The following is a 21953-nucleotide window of genomic DNA, read 5'->3' as shown; positions in this document are numbered from 1 at the left end:
AGGTGAAAATAAATTATGGTGAAAAATAAATTATGCATAGGAATGGCAAATTCTTATTAGAGAAAATACCTATAAGAGATGCCAAACCTTTGTTAGACTCGAGCTAATAGACCATATGAAGACTAGAACACAGAGGGGCACCTGGGTGGCTCAGTCGGTTAAGCGTCGACTCTTGATCTCTGCTCAGGTCATGATCTCAGAGTTTGTGGGTTTGTCGGGTTGTATGCCGACAGTGCGGAGCCTGCTTGGGATTTTCTCTCCCCCTCTCTCTGCCCCTCCCATGCTCGTACATTCTCTCTCCCTCTCTCAAAATAAATAAACGTTAAAAAAAAAGAGACTGGAATGCAGAGTAATCTATATTCAGATTAATCATTGTAAATTTTGTTTTTACTTTATTAACTTATTAAAAATAAAAATTATTAAATGATAGGGGCGTCTGGAGCATGTGACTTTTGATCTCAGGGTTGTGAGTTTGAGCCCTATGGTGTAAAGTTTACCAAAAAATGAGATCTTTAAAAAAATTATTAAGTAATATTTTATTTGAATATTAATTATTGAAGTTAAATGTTTTTTCAGAACAATAATTACATTCTACATCATTCCTCTAGAAAATAGTGGATTGTAGGGTCACCTGGGTGGCTCAGTCAGTTAAGTGACTGGCTCCTGGTGTCGGCTCAGGTCACGATCTCATGGTTTCGTGGGTTCAAGCTCTGCATTGGGCTCTGCGCTGGCAGCCTGGAGCCTGCTTGGGATTCTCTCTCTCCCCCCACCCCCTCTGTCTCTGTCTGTCCCTCCCCCCGCAACTTGTGCTTTCTCTGTCTCTCTCAAAATAAATAAACTTTAAATACATTAAAAAAAGATTGTAGAAAACATTGATGTTATAGTTGCTTAAGATTATGTATTAGTGGAGATAGGTTTATGTTTTTCAAGGATCAAAACTTACCAGTCTCATAAAAGTGAGATGTCAGTGTCTAAATGGAGTTTTAAAAGAATACTTTAAAAATTAAAAACAATAAGAGTTTCAGCTCTAATAGGGAAAGGCTTGTATGTAAGCACCATATCCTGTGGAGGCCGTGACTCCCTTTTGGGGGTGAAATGAACTCATGGGAAATCATCAAAGCCTATGAAATAGTTTCCGTCCATCCTTCTTTGTTTGCAGGGCATTTTTGGGGTGGTATGTGTCTCTGAGTGTTTGAATCCCAAAGTGTTATTTTTTTTCCCCTGGCACCTAATTTATAGTTTGGCCAGGTAGAAGAATTGTATGTTCAAAGTAATTTTTTTTCCCAGGACTGCTAAAATATTGTGCAGTGTTTTCTAGCATGAAGTGCTTTTGAAACTTTTAAGGATTTTTTCTATGCCTTGATTTTCCCCACCCCTGCTGGTTTACCAAGATATTCAGTCTGTTAGTTTGAATTTGCTTTTTCTCAATGCCTGTTCTTTCCTAACGCCTTTTAGGAGGCAGTGCAGTATAATAAAGAGCAGTCAGAAAACTGTCCCTGCAACAGGCCAGATGATAATGAATTTAAGTCCGTGGGCCACATGGTCACAGCTATTCTCCTCTGCCATTGTGGAACAGAAGCAGTCATGGACTGCACAGAAATGAGAGTGTGGTTTGTTCCAGTAAAACTGCATTTGAGGACACCAAAATTTGAATTTCATGGAATGTTCACATGTCACAAAATATTATTCTTTTGGTTTTTTCCAAGCATTTAGAAATGAAAAACCATTCTTAGGCATTGTGGGCCACACACAGATGAGCCTGGGCCAGATTTGGTCTGCAGGTCGGCTCAGAGTTCATGACCCTGTTGGACCAGGTACTGAGTAAATGAGAATGAGTTTTCATGGGGGTTGATAAAGGAGATAATCCAATAAATAAGAGTAATGGTTATATCCTGGTGTCCTCCTTGTGCCTCACCTGTTCTTTCATACTCTTGTTATGTTTGTGATTCTCGAACTTGAGTAGTGTGGAGACTTTCTTTTGGAGGTAAAACATGGAGGCCTCCTGTGAGTGTCTGTGGATGTCGAAATGGAGTGATTTTCCTTTGGAAGGAGCATCATGAGTTATGTGCCATTGCTTTGAGTGACTTTGTCGTCACGGCGATTGATTGGAAATCCGGATCTGGGCTCTGGACTCGTATGAGACTGTGTCCTTATAAGTTGATTATCCAGAATATATCTTTGAAGAATGATACTGAAAGTAATTCACAGAAAACAAAATCTATAAAACTTGTGAATAGTTCTTCAGATTCCAAAAGTTCTCTTATTTCTTTATTTTGCTGTTTGTTTTTTCCCTGATGACCTGTCATCTTGACTTTTCTATCTTATTGTTTTTCAATTTTTTAAAAAATTATTTTAGAGAGTGTGAGTTGGGGAGAGGGGCAGAGGGAAAGCAAGAGAATCCCAAGCAGGCTCCATGCTCAGTGCAGAGCCCGACGTGGGACTCAATCCCACGACCCTGGGATCATGACCTGAGGCGAAATCAAGAGTCTGATCCTCAACTGACTGAGCCATCCCGCACCCCTTGGGTAACATTTCAATGACCCTTTTAACAGTTTTGTTTGAATCTGTGTCTGAATAAGACCCATGCATGTGATCGGCCAATAGATTGATAAGACCCTGTCCAGTAACCTCAGTCTCTCATTTTTGCTTGCTAGTTGTTGAAGAAGCCAAATTATTCTTTTATTTCCTGAAGCCTGGGGACATATCCCTGTGGCATAATTGTTATGTTCCTTTGCCTCCTGTATATCCTGAGTATCATTAGGTGCAGAGTTGATCAGTTACTTTTGTGGGGGTTTTTGTTTGTTGTATCAGGTGGTTTTGTTTGTTTGTTTTTAGTGTTTATTTATTTTTGAGAGAGGAAGAGAGACAAAGCACGAGTGGGGAAGGGGCAGAGAGAGAGGAAGACACAGAACCTAAAGCAGTCTACAGGCTCTGGGCTGAGAGCAGAGAACCCGATGCGAGGCTTGAACCCACAAACCGTGAGATCATGACCTGAGCCGAAGTTGGATGCTCAACCAACTGAGCCACCCAGGTGCCCCAGTTGTTTCAGGTTCTTAGTGGTGCTGTTGTGTACTCCATCCAGAGATGACATCTTGTTTCTTTCTGTATTCAGAACGACTGATAACCATTTTGGCTAGGTCATAATCTCACGGTTCAGGTGAGTTTGAGCCCCGCGTCGGGCTCTGTGCTGACAGCTCAGAGCCTGGAGCCTCCTTGGGATTCTGTGTCTCCCCCTCTCTCTGCCTCTCCCCTGCTCGTGCTCTGTCTCTCTCTGTCTCTTGAAAATGAATAAAAATGTTAGAAAAAAAATTTTTAACGAGTAGAATTACTTTATTCTGGTCTTTCAGCCTTTTGGAAATTCAAGAGAGTGGTTTACATAGGCTGTGTCTGTAGGATCGACTCACATCTGCATACCTCGCTGAAGGTGGGGCTGGTGTTTGAGGCTCTACTGTCACAGAGTCCTGTAGATAGGATTGGCAGCTATGGTACCCATGTGTCTGGGTTGTCTTCTTTAAATGCACAATTATAGAAATGATAAATAGTAAGAGATGTGTAAGTCTGTATATGACCAGTATTTCTAGGACTTAAAATGTCTGTTGTGAATGCTGAGAGGGCTGATGTATAAAGCAAATATTGATATAAAGGCAGCTGATCTAAGATTTTTAAGTCTTTTTTCCCCCCTCCAATTTACAGAGCCTTTTAGAAGATCCTTATCCGATGGTCCGTTCTACAGGGATCCTTGGTGTTTGTAAAATAACTTCCAAATACTGGGAAATGATGCCTCCGACCATTCTTATTGATCTCCTCAAGAAAGTAACTGGGGAATTGGCATTTGACACAAGCTCAGCTGACGTGCGCTGTTCTGTCTTTAAGGTAGGATTTAAAATTATATAAGCAATATTTACTTACAGAATAATTAGAAAATACAGAGAAAGAACAATTTTTAAATAACCCATAATTCTTCCCAATTGATAAAGCACCACGGACATTTTTGTTGTACATCCAAAGTAACATTTTTAAAAACCAAATTGAAAGTGTTTTCTACAAAAAAGTCTTACTTGAAATAATACTGATTTTAGTGTATGGCCAGGGTGGGTGGTGCACATTTTTTTTTAAAGGAGGAACTATATATAGTACTTAATTTTTTATTTTAATTTCTTTTAATGTTTATTCATTTTTGAGAGAGAGGGAGGGAGGGGGAGAGAGAGAGAGAGAGAGAGAGGGAGAGAGAGGGAGAGAGGGAGACAGAGTGTGAAAGAGGGAGGGGCAGAGAGAGAGGGAGACACAGAATCCGAAGCAGCTCCAGGCTCCGAGCTGTCAGACACTTAACTGACTGAGCCACCCATGTGCCCCCAAGTTTTTAAAATTATATTAAAACTGACTTTTTTGGTATACCATATGTACTTTTAACAAGAACCTACAAAACTGTCCTTTCTCCCATCATCCAGTTTCAGCAGTTAATCAGGACACATTGGTCTTGCTCGTCTTTACAGTCCATTGTCTCCCACTGTCGATTAATTTGAAGCAAATCCAGGACTGCATATCAGCTCATCTGTAAATATTTCAGTGTGATGGTGAAAACATAAGGTCTCTTTATAGTTAATCGCAATAATACTGTAATAATATCGTGTGGTGACAGATGGTAACTGCACTTCTGGCGAACACAGCCTGATGTATGGAATTGTCGAACCACTGTGTCGTACATCTGAAACGAATAGGATATCGTATGTCTACTCTAATTCCAATAAAAAAGAAAAGAGGTCTCCTTAAAAAATCCTTTTTCCTAATAACTGGAAAGTAAAGGTGGAGCATATCAGATCTTTAGACTGGTACCTGGTCTGAGGTTGGGCAGGTCACTGGACCACCCATCTGAGGTATGTGTGACTGTCGCCATGTGTCGTGAGTCTCCCAGATGGGGGGCTCTGTTTTCTGTGCAGTATTGAGTCAAGAAATCTGAGAATTCATGGGCTATTAAAAAAACGTGAAAGGATTGTTAGGTCCCAGCTTTGGACACAAATTGACTCCGGAGCCTTCGCTACCACCAATTGTTCTGTGTTTCTTTCAGTTCTAAAAATCTTTTAAAATTTAGCTAAGAGAAACATTGAAGAATTATTTCATAACTGCTTTAAATCTGAAGAAATTATACTAATTCATTAGAAGTATGCTTTTCATTTATTTTATTTTGTTTTTATTTTATTTTTTTCTATGTTTGTTTATTTTTGAGAGAGAGACAGCGCGAACAGGGTAGGGGCGGAGAGAGAGGGAGACACAGAATCCGAAGCAGGCTCTAGGCTCTGAGCTGTCAGCACTCAGCCCAACGCGGGGCTCGAAGCCATGAACTGTGAGATCATGACCTGAGCCAAATTCGGACACTTAACTGACTGAACCACTCAGGCACCCCAGAAACATGCTTTTTATACGAAATTGTTTTAGAAAAGTGTTACTATCTGTAGGTATATTTATTTATTTCACTAGTAGTTCATTAGTAAGGATGGAACTGAATATTGTTTTAACTGTACTTTTCACTGTTTATGTTCTAAATTTGAACTGTTTATATTTCTCCTTTTTTGTAGTGTCTGCCAATAATTTTGGATAACAAATTAAGCCATCCGTTATTAGAACAGCTTCTGCCTGCACTAAAATACAGTCTCCATGACAATTCCGAGAAAGTGAGAGTGGCTTTTGTTGATATGCTGCTGAAAGTCAAAGCCGTGCGGGCTGCTAAGGTAGGACAGGCAGGATTTTATCATTGAGGGTGTGACATAAATAAGTACTTCGCTTTCGTCAGCAGAAAGACAAAGCAGTTTTAATTCTGAGAGTTTCAGTAATCACATTTAAACTACTCGATATCTGATATGTTCTACCAATTTGTGTCATAAAATTTTATTTGTTTTGTGATTTTCACTGAAGTTTCTAGAAATACCATTAATGTGTGTTTTCTTTTTGAAAGACATTAGTGCAAGCAGCTGCTACCTTAAATGATATTTTTATCATATACATGAAAGCTTTTGTTCAAATACTGAAATACTTGCCACATAGTAACTACTTATTTTTTTTTTATTTTTATTTTTTTAACGTTTATTTATTTTTGAGACAGAGAGAGAGCATGAGTGGGGGAGGGTCAGAGAGAGGGAGGGAGACACAGAATCTGAAACAGGCTCCAGGCTCTGCACTGTCAGCACAGAGCTCGACGCAGGGCTCGAACTCACGGACCGTGAGATCATGACCTGAGCCGAAGTCGGACGCTTAACCGACTGAGCCACCCAGGCGCCCCCATAGTAACTACTTAAATATTCCTGGGAAAATGATGAATGTGAGGCTTCCCCCCTTCACATTTTATAGGAAGAAGCAAAGAAGTGAGCATTGTGTCATGATGCATGTTGTGACGTGTGAACTTTGAAGGGAGGTTGTTTTCCTTTAGCTTGAGTCCTACTCAGTTTTTGGCTAAAAATTTCAGTTAGCAGCTTTTTAACTTCCTTTGGTAACACTGTGGCTTTTCTTCTCCATGTAATACTTGTCTGAAATTTACTTTAAAGTGCTGTTGTCACAGCACAGAATTTGGGAACAACCTGACCACACAGACGTGTGGTGTGCTCATGCGATGGGAGAGTGTCCTGTGGCCATGACAAGGGATGAGCTCACATGGAAATACCACTGAGACACGAGGAAAAGCAAGTGTAGGTGTGTGTGTAGTGTGCCGCCAGCTGTATAAAATGGGAAACATACATATGTATTTGTTCAGACAGGAAAATCTTCCTAGAGGAAAATAAGGAATTAATAATGGTTGCTTGAGGTGAGGGGGATTGGATGTCCAGGGATGGGGCACTGGAGAGGCCAGGATACTTACGGCTTTATGTTTCGTGAATTTTGAATTCTGAATTTCTGTTGTTCAAAAGAAAAAGGCACCAAAAACCAAAGACTGTTTTACATGACCTCCATAGCACGACTCCCCCATGTCCTACCCAGTCGCCCATCTGTGTGTGCTGTTTCTGACTCCGCTCTGGCCCTTTCATCTGTTTGCACATCCGTGGCCCTGGGACACACTGCTGTACTGCTAACAGTTCCCATGACGTCTTGGAGCGTGTCCTCCAGCTTTGTTCTTCTTTCAGAGGTTTTTGGCTGGTTTAGGTCCTTTGCATTTCCATATGTATTTAAGAGTCAGCATGTCTGTTTCAGCAAAAATGCTGGCTGCAGTTTTTACCCTGTTTGTTATAACAGCTTAATAAAACTGAGTAGTTCTGAATCTTTAACGTTTGGCCTAGTGTTGTTGGCCTCGTGTTGTTTGAAGTGTTGTTTGGCCTAGTGTTGTTTGAAGTGCAGACTTGTTTGCAGAGGAGTGTTGAGGTAGTGACTGGTGAGGAAATGGAGAGAATAGCTGGTTTTTCTTGATTACTGGGTCTACCCAAGAGAATATCGTAGAGACCAAGTAAGATGAAGACAAAAGTTCTTTGACCGGGGAGTTTGAATTTTTAGGAGAGTGGGAAGAGCAGAGAAAGAAAGCATAATGTTTTATTGAGATGCCTCTTCCATCTTGATCCTTAGCTCTGCAAAAGCCAGGCAGGGAGTGCCACAGCTGTGAGGTCTCTGGAAGGGTTTGTGGGGTGTCCATGCTAGGACTCCTGGAAGATCAAGGCCACCAGTCGGTAAGCATGTGGAGACGCAGCTAACAGGAAGCGGAAGTGGCTGATCGTCCACCATGTCAGGATGACCGGGGTCTGTTCTACTCTGTCAGACACTGGTCATGCCTGGTGTTAGTAATGGACACAATTAGCATTTTAGAAGCGAAAGACCAGTTACGGATTTGCTTGCTTTCGTGTCTGTTGCAGATATCAGCCTGCTGGTGATATGTTTGCATAAAATAAAACCTCAGGTAATCGAAACAAAATGAATCAGAATCCTAGGCTAATCAGAATTGTTCTGCATTTTATTTTTTTTTAATGTTTATTTTTTATTTATTTTGAGAAAGAGAGACAGAGCACGAACAGGGGAGGGGCAGAGAGAGAGGACCAAAGCAGGCTCCATGCTTAGCACAGAGCCTGGGCTGAAATCAAGAGCCAGACACTTAACCAACTGAGCCATCCAGGTACCCCTGCTCTGCATTTTATTTGAGAAAAGTGAATCAGAGAAAAACAAGCGAATATGGGGAGTTTCTGGAAAGGCAGACTTGCGGGAAATGTTAGTTTTAAGAGTCACACCTGGAACCTTGACATTTGGTAAAAGTGCTGATGGCTAGTTCCCATTCAAGATGGTCTAGTCTCCATGACGGCCCAGGAGTCAACTTTTTAATGTGAATGGGGACAGTCATGAAAGACCTCTCAGGTACTGGCTCTGTGGCTGGGCTGTTGTGCTGGGCTCTGGGATGTTTCTTGGTTGTATTCCTTGTAGCCGGGTTGGAGCTCTGAGGTTTTGAGTCTTGAAGAGCCCCTGCTTACCTGAGTTCTCAAGGTGAGGACTTCCTCTTTCCTCTTGGGTTTCCCCTCTTGGGAACTGTGTTGCTGTGCACGTTCTGAAGTTGACATTTACTAATGGCAGAATTATCTTGACCCGCAAGTTCTCACGTGGGGAAAGTGTGATGCTCCTGCTGAGGGTACTGTTGCCCAGAGGAAGTCAGCAATCTGGAGGTATCCGCTCTGTCCCTTAGGCTATCTGCTTCCATTCTGCATCAGTGTATGGCCTGCACACCACTCTCGCCTACCTTCCTGTGATGTTGCAGGCGGCTTAGTAGAGCAGGTGAACTGTCAGTCCATTCATTGGTTATTTTAGTCTTGGGTTGAATCTGCTTTTGCATGGTTGTGAAATTGCGCCGGATAGTTACGTGCACTTGAATGTTTTGGGAAGTGTTTTTTACTGGTGTCATTGTTACCCACAGATGTGCTGTTTAGGGCTGCACCTCAGTACATTCGCACTCAAAACCAGTGATCCATCTGGACTGACACTCAGGCAGGAAGGGAGCAGGGGAGGTGGTCAAAGCTGTCAGATCCTTGGACTCATTGCCACCTTCTTCTCTTGAACCTCGAAAGCACTGCCTTTCACTTTTGAGTAAGAGTCTCCAGTCACTCTCTGAGTCAGTGCTGGAGTTAGCTGGCAGTGGGCTCTCTTCTGTGAAGATGCCTGCCCCTGGCAGGACAAGGGCTGAGAACACTGTCGTCTCTGTGTGGCTTACTGCTGGAAGCACGGGGGTGCTATTTGCTTCCCCCGGTACCAGCGTGAGTAGAAGTGTTTGGTGTAGGGCTTGGGCTTAGTTATTGTCTTTACTCCAAAAACTTTTTCAGAAGTACCATGAGGTGTCTGAGCAGAAGTGTCCTCGGACATTTCTGGGAGAAGTGATCAGTAGCGTCAGATGCTCAGAGGTTTCCTGTAAGGGGAGGCGTGAATATGTTCATCTGGATTTTTAATAGGAGGTCATTATGATCTTGGCAAGAACAAGTTCAGTGAGGGTAGAAGCCATGTTTCTGTGGGTTGAGGTGTAGTGGGTAGGTAGAGGCGGGTTCCAGGGTGGGAGGTAAAGTGAGCTGCAAGAAGACAGGAAATTCAAGCAGAGTTTCATGGGGAGGCTTTTTGTTTTAGGGTTTGGAATGAGTTGAAAAATACTTAAATGCTGATGAGAAAGATCTAGCTGAAAATACTGGAAAGAGGGACTGGCTGTTGGAGGCAGGTCTTCGAGGAGCATGCATGTCATGGTGTCCCCACTAGACAGGTGAGGAGACCACCAGATGCCAGCTGAGAAGTGACTGGGACAGGATTTGAACATTTCACCATGAGAATCTATTTTCTGTCTACTAGTTTTTCTCTTGTCTGGAGTGTCTTGCTTACAAGTTTGGCCCTTTTCTGTAGGCGTTGGACAACTTTGAGGCTTTTGACTGGAGGGCTATGGGACAGTTGTGGCTGTGCAGCAGCTGTAAGGTGGGCTGGAGGAGGCCGGTGGTCATCTAGGCGAGCTGGCACTGCAGAGGGAGGCAGGGATGCGCCAGAGGGTGCTGCCCCCTGTGGGCAGTGGACCAGGTACCGCTGGGGTTCAGGGGTGATGCCTCTGTTCTCCACGGTACGGAATGGGGTGTCCACTTCAGCTTTCTGTGTCAAGACTGTTGTAAATTTTTCTATACACTTTTCACATTAATGGGCTAAAAGTTATGGTGTTTTAGGAAATTTTTAAATTATTAGACCGATAGTCATAGCTATCATTTGAGAGTTTATACCGAGCATGATACTGATTAGTTATGATTAACCCTCTCAACAGTGTTCTACTTGGCACCTTGTATGTCAGTGCTTCTTTTTATATTTTTTTAAGTATTTATTTTGAGAGAGGGGGAGAGAGCGAGCGGGGGCCGGGTGGGGGGGGAGGAGGAGTAGAGAGGGAGAGACAGAATCCCAAGCAGGCTCCACGTGGGGCTCAAACTCACAAACCGTGAGATCATGACCTGAGTGGAAATCAAGAGTTGGACACTCAACTGACTAAGCCACCCAGGTGCCCTTGTCAGTGCTTTTTTTTTTTTTTTTTTTAATGTTTGTTTATTTTTGAGAGAGTGCTAGTGGGGGAAGGGTGGGGGGACAGAAGATCCAAAGCAGACTCTGTGCTGACAGCAGAGAGCTTGATGTGGAGCTCAAACTAACCTAAACTGAAATCAAGAGTCAGATGCTTAACCATCTGAGCTGCCCAGGTGTTCCTGTCAGTGCTTTTTAAAATATTGGTTTATTCTAATTTCTGTACAGAAGAGTCACAGATTCTGGTGTAGTCATTTGAAATGAGTTTTTTTGGAATAGAAAAATTAGTTCCTTTTTGATTTTGCTCAGGAAATTTTGCTTAAAGTATTTTCAAGATTATAGGGACAATTGACCATTTTCCTTCTGTGTATGCTTTATATATAGTTTTGGAAAATATGCCCCATGGAGCATATTTTGGTTCGTCTGGAGTCAGATTCCCGGCCTGTGTCTCGACGCCTGGTGAACCTCATCTTCAACTCTTTCCTGCCTGTGAACCAGCCCGAGGAGGTATGGTGCGAGCGCTGCGTCACACTGGTCCAGATGAACCACGCAGCTGCCAGGAAGTTCTATCAGCACGCCCACGAGCACACGGCCTGCACTAATATAGGTGCTGGACATTCACTTCTCAGTACTTGTTATGTTGTCTGCCTGAAGCATAGTTAGTGTTACTTGTCTTCAGTGTTGGTCATTTTAACGAGCTTCACGCTTGAATGCATTTCTTAATGATTTCCGTTACAATAATACTTTTGATTGTTTGGGATTATAATTTTACTATTAGAAAGATGGTTTTGTTGAAGAAACACAAATTAATTATTGATTATCTTAAACATTTTAGCAAAGCTGATTCATGTGATTCGCCATTGCTTGAATGCCTGCATCCGGAGGGCAGCACAAGAGGGCCACGAGGGCCACGAGGAGAGGGAGAAGGAGAACGTGAGTGCAGTCAGCTTGCCCAGGCCCAGCCACAGCTGCGGCCGAGTTATCTCGGTGAAGACTAGGCCCCGGGACCCATGCTCAGAGAGAGGCAGAACACTGGATCAAAGCTGGCATTCCCATGGAGTGTCATGTTAACAATATTTTATTTTCCATTTATTCCTTTACTATTGATAGTTCAACTAATTATTTTGGAAGGTCATAATTAATGTTTTTGAAAGAATTGCTCTGTATCCTTTGTAGTTTGTTGTGGGATTTGGGTAGTATTTAATACACAGGGAAGTTTATTACTGGTAACACCCTATCCCACATTTTCTTTGCCTTAAGGTTCTCTGTATATTTTAATTCAATGTAGGTGTAACATACACCTGGATTGGATTCCGGATGTTACCATATTTTATAATTAATGGGTAGTAGTGTTCTTAAGGGTTTACTGCTAGCCATTGCTGTAACAGTCTACTAGAAACATCTTGGGGTTGAATTTCTAGGAACAATCTTTATTTAGAATTGTCTTTTAAACAGTAATTAATCAAAGGGACTCGTTAGCTGCTATTTACTCAGAATCCAGAGTGACCCGATAAAAGAAATTTAAGACTTAGACATGCATTACTTATAAGCAGTATCTTAAGCTTATAAACAACTTTCATGCTTAGGTACATCTAAAGTAAAATTTGGAGGTAGTTTTATAGTACCCACATAGGTGAGAAACTGGTCTTTAAAAAAAGTCACAGGCACCTGGGTGGCTCCGTCGGCTGTCCAACTTCGGCTCAGGTCATGCATGATCTCAGGGTTCATGGGTTTGAGCCCCACGTGGGCCTTTGTGCTGGCAGCATGGAGCCTGCTTCAGATCCTATCTCCCTCCTCTCTCTGCCCCTCCCTGGCTTCCCCGCTCATGTTCTCTCTCCCTCTCAAAAATAATAAACTTTAAAAAATAATAATGAAATAAAATAAATAAAAGTCCCAAAAGGGGCCTCTGGCTGGCTCAGTTAGGTGAGCATGTGACTCTTGATCTCAGGTTGTGAGTTTTTTTTTTTTTCTTCTTCTTCTTTTAACATTTATTTATTTTTGAGAGAGAGAGACAGACAGACAGAGTGTGAGCAGGGGAGGGGCAGAGAGAGAGAGGGAGACACAGAATCCGAAACAGGTTCCAGGCTCTGAGCTGTCAGTACAGAGCCTGACGCGGGGCTCAAACTCACAAACTGTGAGATCATGACTTGAGCTGAAGTCCGACACTTTAACCGACTGAGCCACCCAGGCGCCCCTAAGGGTTGTGAGTTCTAAGCCCCACATTGAGTGTGGAGCATACTTAAAAACAGGAAGTCCTAAAAGACAATCTGCCCTTTTGCTGAAACATGGTACTGCATATAGGCCGCGAGGAGAGGTCCGTGCATTGGTCTGACCCTGCCACACTCCCATCCTGTGTCTCACCACCTCTGAGACAGGCCTTTTTCTAGGAGAGGCTGACAGGTTTGCTTGGGGCTATAGCTGCAGCCTGGCCTGTTCGCTGGCCTAATATCTCCCGGATGCTCCCTGGGGCCTCCTGAGCCCATGCAGCTGGAGGCCCAGCACTCCAGCAGCCCAGTCCCTGCTTAAGCAAGTCGTCCTCAGTCCCAGTCAGGGAGGCAGATGTGGAATAAAGGAGAAAAGAGCAGAAAAGAGTGGGACTGGCTTTTATCCTGGCAGTGGGCCCTGACTAGCAGTTCCAGCCACTCACAGGCCTTCATGGCCTGGATTTGGGAAACCTTCAGCCCAGGGCATTGGAGTTGGTTCTGCTTTTATGTTCGGTGGAATTGGAGTTCCTGGCTTCAGAGCTTTTCCCTCAATATACAGATTGGGCAGAACTTTTCAGGAAAGTGATCCCATGTCTGCTCCTACATCTTCAGAACCCTCAGCTGGAGATGCCAGCATGGTGGCCTCACTCCACTTTTGCAGGGCACGTGGGGTCACAGGATGGGAAGTGGATGCAGTGATGCACAGGGAGCTGAGTGTCCTGGCCATGGAGCAAGCACAGCCTCTCTGTGGGCCACCCTCGCAAACTCACTCTGATGGTGGAAATGGTTTTGCAGAAGAGAAAAAACATGTTTGTGATGTATTAGTTGAGAGACTATTCCATTTTTTTTTTTTTTTTACATTTTATTTATTTATTTATATTTTTGAGAGAGAGAGAGAGAGAGAGCGAGCACGAGTTGGGGGAGAGGCAGACACAGAATCCAAAGCAGGCTCCAGGCTCTGAGCTGTCAGCACAGAGCCCGACGTAGGACTCGAACTCATGGACTGTGAGATCATGACGTGAGCTGAAGTAGGACGCTTAATCAACTGAGCCACCCAGGCGCCCTGAGACTATTAAGTTTTTTAAATATTGAAGGAACCCCATACCTCTGTTATTAGAAACCTAGGTATAACTGAGAAAGCTTGCATTTTACAACATTTTGGGTCAGTTTCTATATTAGTAGAAAACAGAAGAGTTTAGAAATATTTAGGACTGTTATAGTTTGTGCTAGACAAGAAGCACACTTTGTCATGTGGATATTCTCATTCTAAGAATATCTAGGTAGCTAAAAGCAAAATTTTTGAAGTCATTCTTTTACTCATTGCTAACTACTAACAATCAAAGATGTTCTCTGCTAAAATAAAAAATTGGCTTCCTATTTAATGAAATCTTACTTAGGAACTTAGCACATTTTTGTGAAAAAGCAGTGGTGGCTTTTTCTTGAGACTTTAATGATAAGGCTGCTATGCTAAACATTGGAATGGTAAAAAGTAAAGTTAAATACAGAATGGAATTTTGTCAATCTGTTATTTGTATCATTCTTTCAGTGGTTTCTCTAAGCCTTTAGTAGTTTGATTGCTTTTCAAATTTGGCCATAGCTTATTCGGAGTGTTAAGTGTGTAATGAAAAATCTAGATTTATGTAGAAGCCACTTTTGCTTTTTCTGTGTACCCTCCTTAAGTTTCTTTTCTTTTTTAAAGTTTATTTATTTATTTAAGTAATCTCTACACCCAACATGGGGCTTGACCTCATGACCCTGAGATTAAGAGTTGCATGCTCTTTTGACTGAGCCAGCCAGGCTCCCCAAGTTTTGTTTTCTTTTAAACTATCTTTTCCCATTGCATTTGAGTAGATAGCATAATACCAGTACCTGAAATGAATCCTCTTTTGTAGACCCTTTTCTGGAAATTGTCTGTAGTGGTTGTTGGCAAGTTATCAGACTGTGTTTGGTACAGTCCCATTCTAGGGCTGGCTAGCAGACCCCGTCAGTGTGTGTCCGAGCTGGTTGTGGCAGTGTGGGGCCTGTGTTCCGTACAGAAGAAGACGTACCCAGAGTGCATTTGTGGTTTCAGTGGAGCACTCAGAGGAACACAGCGGTGATTATTGCTTACAGCCAGCATAAGCTCAGAAGATGTGAAAGGTGTGTGAAGAAGTCCACGATCGAGTGGGAGTTGGTCATCATCAGCCCTTATACCAGAGTTCGGGAGCTGGACCTACCAGGCCCACAGAGTGGAGTGCCTGGCAGACAGCCTGGGGTGATCTGATAGGGCTGAGTTTGTAGTGGAGTCTCAGTAGCAATCACATCTAAGTAAATCACATTTTACAGTTCTTCCCTCCTCTCCCAGTCTGTTCACATCAAAGTTCATGGCGAGAAGTAACATCTTGCGACTTAGAAGATATAGTAAAAGAAAAATATGTTCTGTACTCACGTATTATGTCCTTAAAGATAATAGTTTACGTTTTTATTTTTAGAGGATTTTTTTTAATGTTTATTTTTGAGAGAGAGAGAGAGAGAGAGAGAGAGAGAGCATAAGCTGGGGAGGAGCAGAGAGAGAGGGAGACAGAGGATCTGAAGCAGGCTCCACACTGTCAGCATAGAGCCCAACTTGGAGCTCGAACCCCTGAACCGTGAGAAGATGACCTGAGCTGAGGCTGGACGCTTGACTGACTAAGCCCCCCAGGCGCCCCAAGGATTTTTAATTCATATAAACTGTTTATTGAAAGGATATAGTGTTAATTTAGCATTTACTTCTTGAATGGGTTTTTAAAGACCTTCACCTCTAGTAGAGATTTTCAAATAGAAGACAAAGTCCTTTTTAGGAAATGAAAATAGACTTGGTATACTTCACATTCTGCTTTAGGTCTGGAATTCTGGCATGTACTTTTAACGATAAAGCCGTTATCATAATGGTTGTTAAGATTTGATTCTGTCACAATCAGTTTATTTGTATCTTAGGTTCTGGACAAAACACTGTCTGTAAGTGATGTTGCATCCATGGCCGGTTTATTAGAAATCGTTGTAATTCTCTGGAAAAGTATTCATAGAAGTATGGAAAATAACAAAGAAGCCAGAGTTTACACCATTAACAAGTTTGCCTCTGTGCTCCCTGAGTACCTGAAAGTCTTTAAGGTAAGGCTGCTCACACAGCGGGCAGGCGTGTTAAGATTACATTTGTGCAGAATTAGCAGAAGTGCCTGGCACACTTACCTGTCTGGACCTAGTTTGTCATCTGTAAGTGAGGAATACTGACCCAGCTCTTACCTGGCAGGATAGGTGGCCTCTTGGCCTTTCTCGAGGGTGGAGGCCATATGTCTTTCAGCCTCATTTCCCCAGCACGGAGGGAAATGTGGGTGTAAGTGCTCAGCCTTTGTGTCTTTAATGGTCTGTAACACTATTTGGGAATCTAGTGTGGTTAGCAGGGATTGAGAAAGAGGAGTCTGCTAACACGATGCCATAGCCACGGAGTTTTGTGGGCACTTGTAGGCATTTGATGGCACACTGTAAGCAGATGGGTTTCTGAAGTGTTTGAGTTGTGTCTGCAAATAGAATCACATACATAACTTCTATTTTGATGAAGGAAACTCTTTTTATTTCTTGACTCTTTACTTCTTTTTTTAAAAAAATATTTTTTTAACACTTATTCATTTTTGAGAGACAGAGAGAGAGTATGAGTGGGGGAGGGCAGAGAGAGGGAGACACAGAATCTGAAGCAGGCTCCAGGCTCTGAGCCGTCAGCACAGAGCCCGACACAGGGCTCGAACCCACAAACTGTGAGATCGTGACCAGAGCCGAAGTTGGACACTTAACCAGCTGTGACTTTTTACTTCTGAGGGAAGTTTATTATTTCCAAAACAAAAATAAGATTGTGCTAGAAATACATATTTACTCCCAGTTATAAAGAAAGCATGATTTAAATATAGAAAGACCGTAGGTTTTATGAAACATCCTTCTCTTGCTAAATTTTACTTCTGGACTCTTCCAAAACTGCTTATGTGACCTTGACCTCTTAGCTTTTCTGAGCTACGCTTCTGTGACTGTCAAGTGTCTGAGCTTCATTGTGCCCCTGAAATGCAACTGTGACCTGTCAGGAAGGTAAATAATCTAAATTGCCAAAGTTATTAGTACATTTAAAAGCTCAAATAATTACATTGGGCCATGAAACCAGCATTATCTCTGAATTCTCAGCAGATAACACAGAGGCCCATAGGGTACAGGACGAGGTGACAAATGAGCACTGCGGCCTGCAGGTATATAGGGACCTAAGGAAGGCAGCTAATTAATTCAGTTCCAGATGATTCAGGCAAGAGAGCTTCTCTGCCCTCAGTTGCTCAGAGAACCTTGTGGGCATCCTTGTAAGTGAAAAAACAGCCTATTACTCAGAGTAGAATTAGCGGTAATTATCAGTCTACTTTTATAATATTAAGAAAATACTTTCTTCATTGGGAGTTGGGAGTAAGGGTGGGTTCACTCCAACTGAATGCAGATTATTTGCAGATCAAATTTTGATGTTGCCCTTGTTACCGTTTCATGTATATTTTCAGGAAAATTGTTTTTTTTTTTTTTTCTGTTAGGATCCATCATCTCTTATTCTCCCAGCCAACCAAGAATCTTTTTTATTAAGTGTTCTTGATTGGGCCTGGTCCACTTTTTGTTATGGTGTCATCACAGTAATACTGGTGTAGTTAGAGCTTATTAAGTGTCACCATGTACTGGGTGCTGTTGCTGGCTCTGCCCTGTGTGCCCTACCCGGTCCTCCCAACAGCCCTTTCCCCTTTGGCAGAGGAGGAAACAGACCTCAGAGGCTGCCTCCTTCTCTGTGCTGTTCCAGCTGGTAAAACTGTGGAGTCTGATTGCACCTAGATTTGGCTTGGTAACTCTAAAGCCTGTACATTTTCCATTAAACTATTCTGTCTTCCCAAATATATTCTGATTATTTTATGGAAAAATTATTTTCTGACTAGTTTCATTCTCTTGACATTTATTTTTAGGATTCTGAGTGTACAGAGTTAATTTTTTTTTCTCTCTCAACAGTATTGTGTTTAAAATAGAAGTATGTGCCTTGATAGCAAAGAATTTGTCTATTCTGGTTACCAGTGTATCCCTGGGATCTAGGTTGGCAACTCGTACGCAGTAGGTGCTTAATCAATATTTGCACAAATTAATACATCACACAAAGTGGTAAAATGTCACGTAAAACTTTGAAGCTGCTTATCAGACATGAGGCTGAGCAGTAGGTCTAAGTGTCCCCGTGAGCACTGAGAGGAATGCTTTGGTTCCTACTGAGCAGTCTGCAGACCCTTTACCAGGAAGTTGTACAGAGAGCCTTTCACAACGTCATCATGTTTAAGTACCTTTTTTCCCCTTTGTATGCTTTTAGGATGATCGCTGCAAGACTCCTTTGTTTATGCTCATGTCCTTTATGCCAGCCTCTGCTGTGCCCGCCTTCAGGTATCCTCTCTTGGGACGGTGGTGGGGCGGGAACCCTGCCAGTGTTGTGCTCTGTTATTCACGTGAGGCTCAGCACACGGCCCCACTTCAGCTTCAAGCTCACAGCGGTGGCGGGAGAGCCGCGGGATGCAGTCTCCACTGGGCTCTGCAGTCGCTGAGGGATCAGAGCCCACGTGGAACATAAGCTGTGGGCTCCACCGTGTGGGGGGTCTGTTTGTCAAGCCTGCATGAGGGGCTCTGGAGCTGCGAGGCCTGCACGTCTGCATGTGGCCGCCTGGGCGAGGTGTGCCGAGGGCGCGGAGTGCACGTGGGCTAGGGGCCTGGTGTGGACGGAGGGGCGTGAGGAGCTGGTAGTTTCCTGTCAGCTGTGCCGGAGGACAGCCCTGTGGAGGTGGTGGATCGGATAAGATAGGTTATGGAGATTAATCATGCCTGTTTTTCTTTACTTTTTTAAAGGCGGCTGTCAGAAAACTTGAAATGACCTAAGTGCTTGCTTTTGTGGCTCGTGCTGCATTTTCACTGGATAGCGTTGTTTTGGAGTGTCAGTTATTATCTCAGCAAAAATGACTCATGTTAATTCGTATTTGTGGAAAAATGGATGTTCTGATGCTAAACAAAAATTCTTTCCCAAGCACTAGGAATCTTTGCTCTAGGGTCTGAAAGAGCTGACAGAAAAGAAGGTCTGGGGGTCTCATGGCCCTGGCACGTCCTTGATAACTTAACACTTGTATCGGACAGCCTTGGCCTCCGTGTTCCTAAAGCTGTGTTCACATTCAGCCTTTTATGTTGGGACCGAGCCCGAGTAGTAACTGTGGGAAAGCTGTATTTACTCCTGCAGTGGAGAAGGTCTGAATGTTCTATGTTGGGAAGGCCTTATGTACCCTCACTTGTTTAACTTTATTTTTTTACCTTTTTGAAAAGTGGGAAATTGTTAGTGAATCAATATTAGGTCTGATTTTATGTATTTGGCATTTTCAGCTGTGGTGTGATTTCCACATTAAGAAACCAAGAGGAAGGAGGAGCAGACAAGCGCTATTGTACTTTGTTGGACTGTCTCTGCTCCTGGGGACAAGTGGGACACATTCTGGAACTCGTTTGTGACTGGCTGCCAGAACAGCCCCAGAGCAAGGTATATTTGTGTCTTGTTTCTTTAAAATTGCTGAATGAGGACACGTGTGTATTAGAAAATCATATGCTTTCCTGGGAACATGTGTTTTAATTGCCAGTTTATCGCTGTATTCTTTCAGAGTAACTCAGCATCTAAACGGAAAGTGCAGATCCACGATACACGCCCTGTAAAACCTGATTTGGCACTGGTTTACGTAGAGTATTTGCTCACCCATCCAAAGAATCGACAGTGCTTGCTCTCTGCTCCCCGGAAGAAACTTAACCACCTCTTGAAAGCACTTGAAATGTCAAAGGTAACTTTATAGAACAGATGAGGAAAGTTGAGGGAGCCCATGCAATTAGGAGTGAAAAATAAGATCCAGACTTTTCATACTTAGAGTGTAAAATTTTTCTAGCTGGAAAGGAGTTAAGAGTTATCTAAGCCCCTCCTTCAATTTGTAGATGAAGACATGAGAAGCAGATGACTAACGTGGCGGGGGGTGGGGGGGCAAGACGGGGGCCAGTCACAGTTCTGGGCCTTTGGAAAACCCTGTTTCTCAGAACATGCCAGTCCGTAGGAAGGCTTCTTCCTGCCCTTCTCTTGCTTTACCTACTCTTACGCATTGATGCCGGAATACTAGTTTACCCTCACAGTCCTTGGCAAGCTTTTCCAGGAATCTTTGGAGAGTGTTTCCTGTGAATTCAGCATTTCCTTCTTCCTTACTGGCTTCTGGCCATATCCTCCAGCACCAGCCCTCAGAGACAGCCTCTGGTACTGCTGTGGAGTTTGGTCGGGCCAGAGGCAGAGCCTCCAGTGCTCAGCATGGGCATCAGATGACGAAAGGGAGGGAGAGGTCTGAAGGAGGAAAAGGAGGCGCACAGTCATCCAGGGAAGGAGATGGACCACGGCTGATGCCCAGGCATGGGTAGGCAGTGCTGGGATTTTGCCCGTGGACTAAGCTGAGCACTGGCTGTGCTGCTGTCCAAAAATTAAGGCTGCCTATGGGTTCTGGGAAAGACGGGTGGGGGCATTCCCTACAGGCTTTGCTACTAGGGGCACAGAGGGTATCCCCACCTACTAACGCTGATGGAACCTTCTCCCTCTTCATGTGACAGCCAGACACAGACTCCCATAAGCTTCCCAGCACTAAGGCCTTGCTCCTTTAGGGTACAAGGTTAGGGAACTGTGGGCGTGCTAAGGCTCTGGCCCTTCCTGAGCACCGAGAGGATCATTCCTGGGAGGAGCTGCCTTTCTTCCTCTTTCCTCTGGCGGGCTGTCCTGTCCTGGTCAGGAGCAGGTCAGAATTTGCCCCAGGGGCAAACGCTTTGTGTGCTTGATCCTGACTGTTCTTGAGCAATGACTATTACGAGTTTTTACCTTGTTTTAGAAGGGGCAGGGGTGTTGGAAGGGAGAGAAGGGAAGACTACATTTCTCAGAAACTTCTGTTGTGTTATTAAAGCACCTCCACTGCTCCAGGGTGTCACCCTCCCACTGTAACTGTGTGTGAAGTTAGTCAGGTCGTCTTCACTTACACAGTGGAACGTGGCCACGGATTTTTTTTTTTGTCTTGCAGGCAGATCTGGAATCAATTTTGCAGTCGCCAGGTGGGAAACCTCACAACTTTAATGAAGCGATGGCTCTGCGAGCCTTCAGCCTCCACTGCCGGCTGAGTATTCATCTTCAGCACAAGGTGAGTGTGTGCCTGGCTGTGTCCCAGTACGAAGTGTGTTGGCAATACTGGTTCTGGTACTAATTTGTCTTTCTGTTGTTGGACAGTTCTGCTCAGAAGGAAAAGTTTACCTGTCCATTTTGGAAGACACTGGGTTTTGGTTAGAAAACAAAGTTCTATCTTTTATCCAAGATCAAGAAGAAGAATATCTCAAGCTTCACAGGGTTGTTTATCAGCAGATTATCCAGGTTAGAAGTCTTTAAACACGGAAACCTTCTCTTCAAGTTCGTGATGTGGTTTCAGATTTTATTTTCTATCTTAAAGTTGTAACTTGGATAGTAGTGTTGCTCTTCTTAAGTACTCACAGTGTCATTTCAGCATCTAGAGTTTGTCTTTTCCCAAAACATAAACCATGTAATTTTTATGTAATCTTATACATTGCATGTAATAGGTGTTTAGTAATGTTTATGGAATTACATAAAATGGGTTTCCAGATTTCTTATGGAAATAAAAATGAGAACTAAAGTATCTTTATGAAAATTTTTCTGTAAAACATCTTTATTAATACCTGCCTTAAGAGATCATTAGTAGTATAAGCAGATATTCGAAGCTTTGCAAGGCTGGATTTATTCCCCTTTTTAGGCTTTCAGTAGCCTCTGTTTAAGGTAAATCTGTGTGTCTTACAGACCTACCTGATGGTGTGTAAAGACGTTGTGATGGTCGGCCTTGGCGATTATAAGTTTCAGATACAACTTTTACAATGGAGTCTCGGAATCATGCAAACAGGTATACTTCATTCATTAAAGAACATCTTTAAAGCAATTAATAACCAAACCAGCCCCTCCCTTCGTCACTTTGCTGATCAGGACTCTTGCTTTCAGGTGACAGATAGGCAATGCAAACTAGCAGATGCCAAAAAAGGAATTTACAGACTGATGCAGCTAGGGGGTTCACACGTGTCAGGGCGCCTGGGTGGCTCCGTTAGTTAAGTGTCCGACTCTTTATCTCAGCCCAGGTCTTGATCTCAGGGCTGTGAGTTCAA

At 43.2% G+C, this 21953-nt stretch overlaps 1 protein-coding gene across 5 annotated transcripts in view; it reads left to right on the top strand.

The window, feature by feature from the left end:
• The window catches only part of NCAPG2 (non-SMC condensin II complex subunit G2), a 64742-nt gene that overhangs the window by 26440 nt on the left and 16349 nt on the right, over positions 1–21953 (top strand). For all 5 annotated transcript variants that reach the window (XM_019424958.2, XM_019424955.2, XM_053898668.1 and 2 more), the window contains 11 exons: positions 3694–3873; positions 5574–5726; positions 10867–11089; positions 11318–11415; positions 15642–15815; positions 18064–18134; positions 19113–19263; positions 19382–19555; positions 20816–20932; positions 21019–21159; positions 21598–21697. In XM_019424958.2, the coding sequence (XP_019280503.2) occupies positions 3694–3873; positions 5574–5726; positions 10867–11089; positions 11318–11415; positions 15642–15815; positions 18064–18134; positions 19113–19263; positions 19382–19555; positions 20816–20932; positions 21019–21159; positions 21598–21697 (1582 nt within the window). The remainder of the gene's footprint in view (positions 1–3693; positions 3874–5573; positions 5727–10866; positions 11090–11317; positions 11416–15641; positions 15816–18063; positions 18135–19112; positions 19264–19381; positions 19556–20815; positions 20933–21018; positions 21160–21597; positions 21698–21953) is intronic.

The sequence above is a fragment of the Panthera pardus genome, unplaced genomic scaffold (genome assembly GCF_024362965.1).
Source record: "Panthera pardus isolate Hobbes unplaced genomic scaffold, ASM2436296v1 HiC_scaffold_9, whole genome shotgun sequence".
NCBI classification, from domain to species: domain Eukaryota; kingdom Metazoa; phylum Chordata; class Mammalia; order Carnivora; family Felidae; genus Panthera; species Panthera pardus.
The sequence above is the reverse complement of the archived record's forward strand: the minus strand, read 5'-3'. Positions and strand labels throughout refer to the sequence as shown.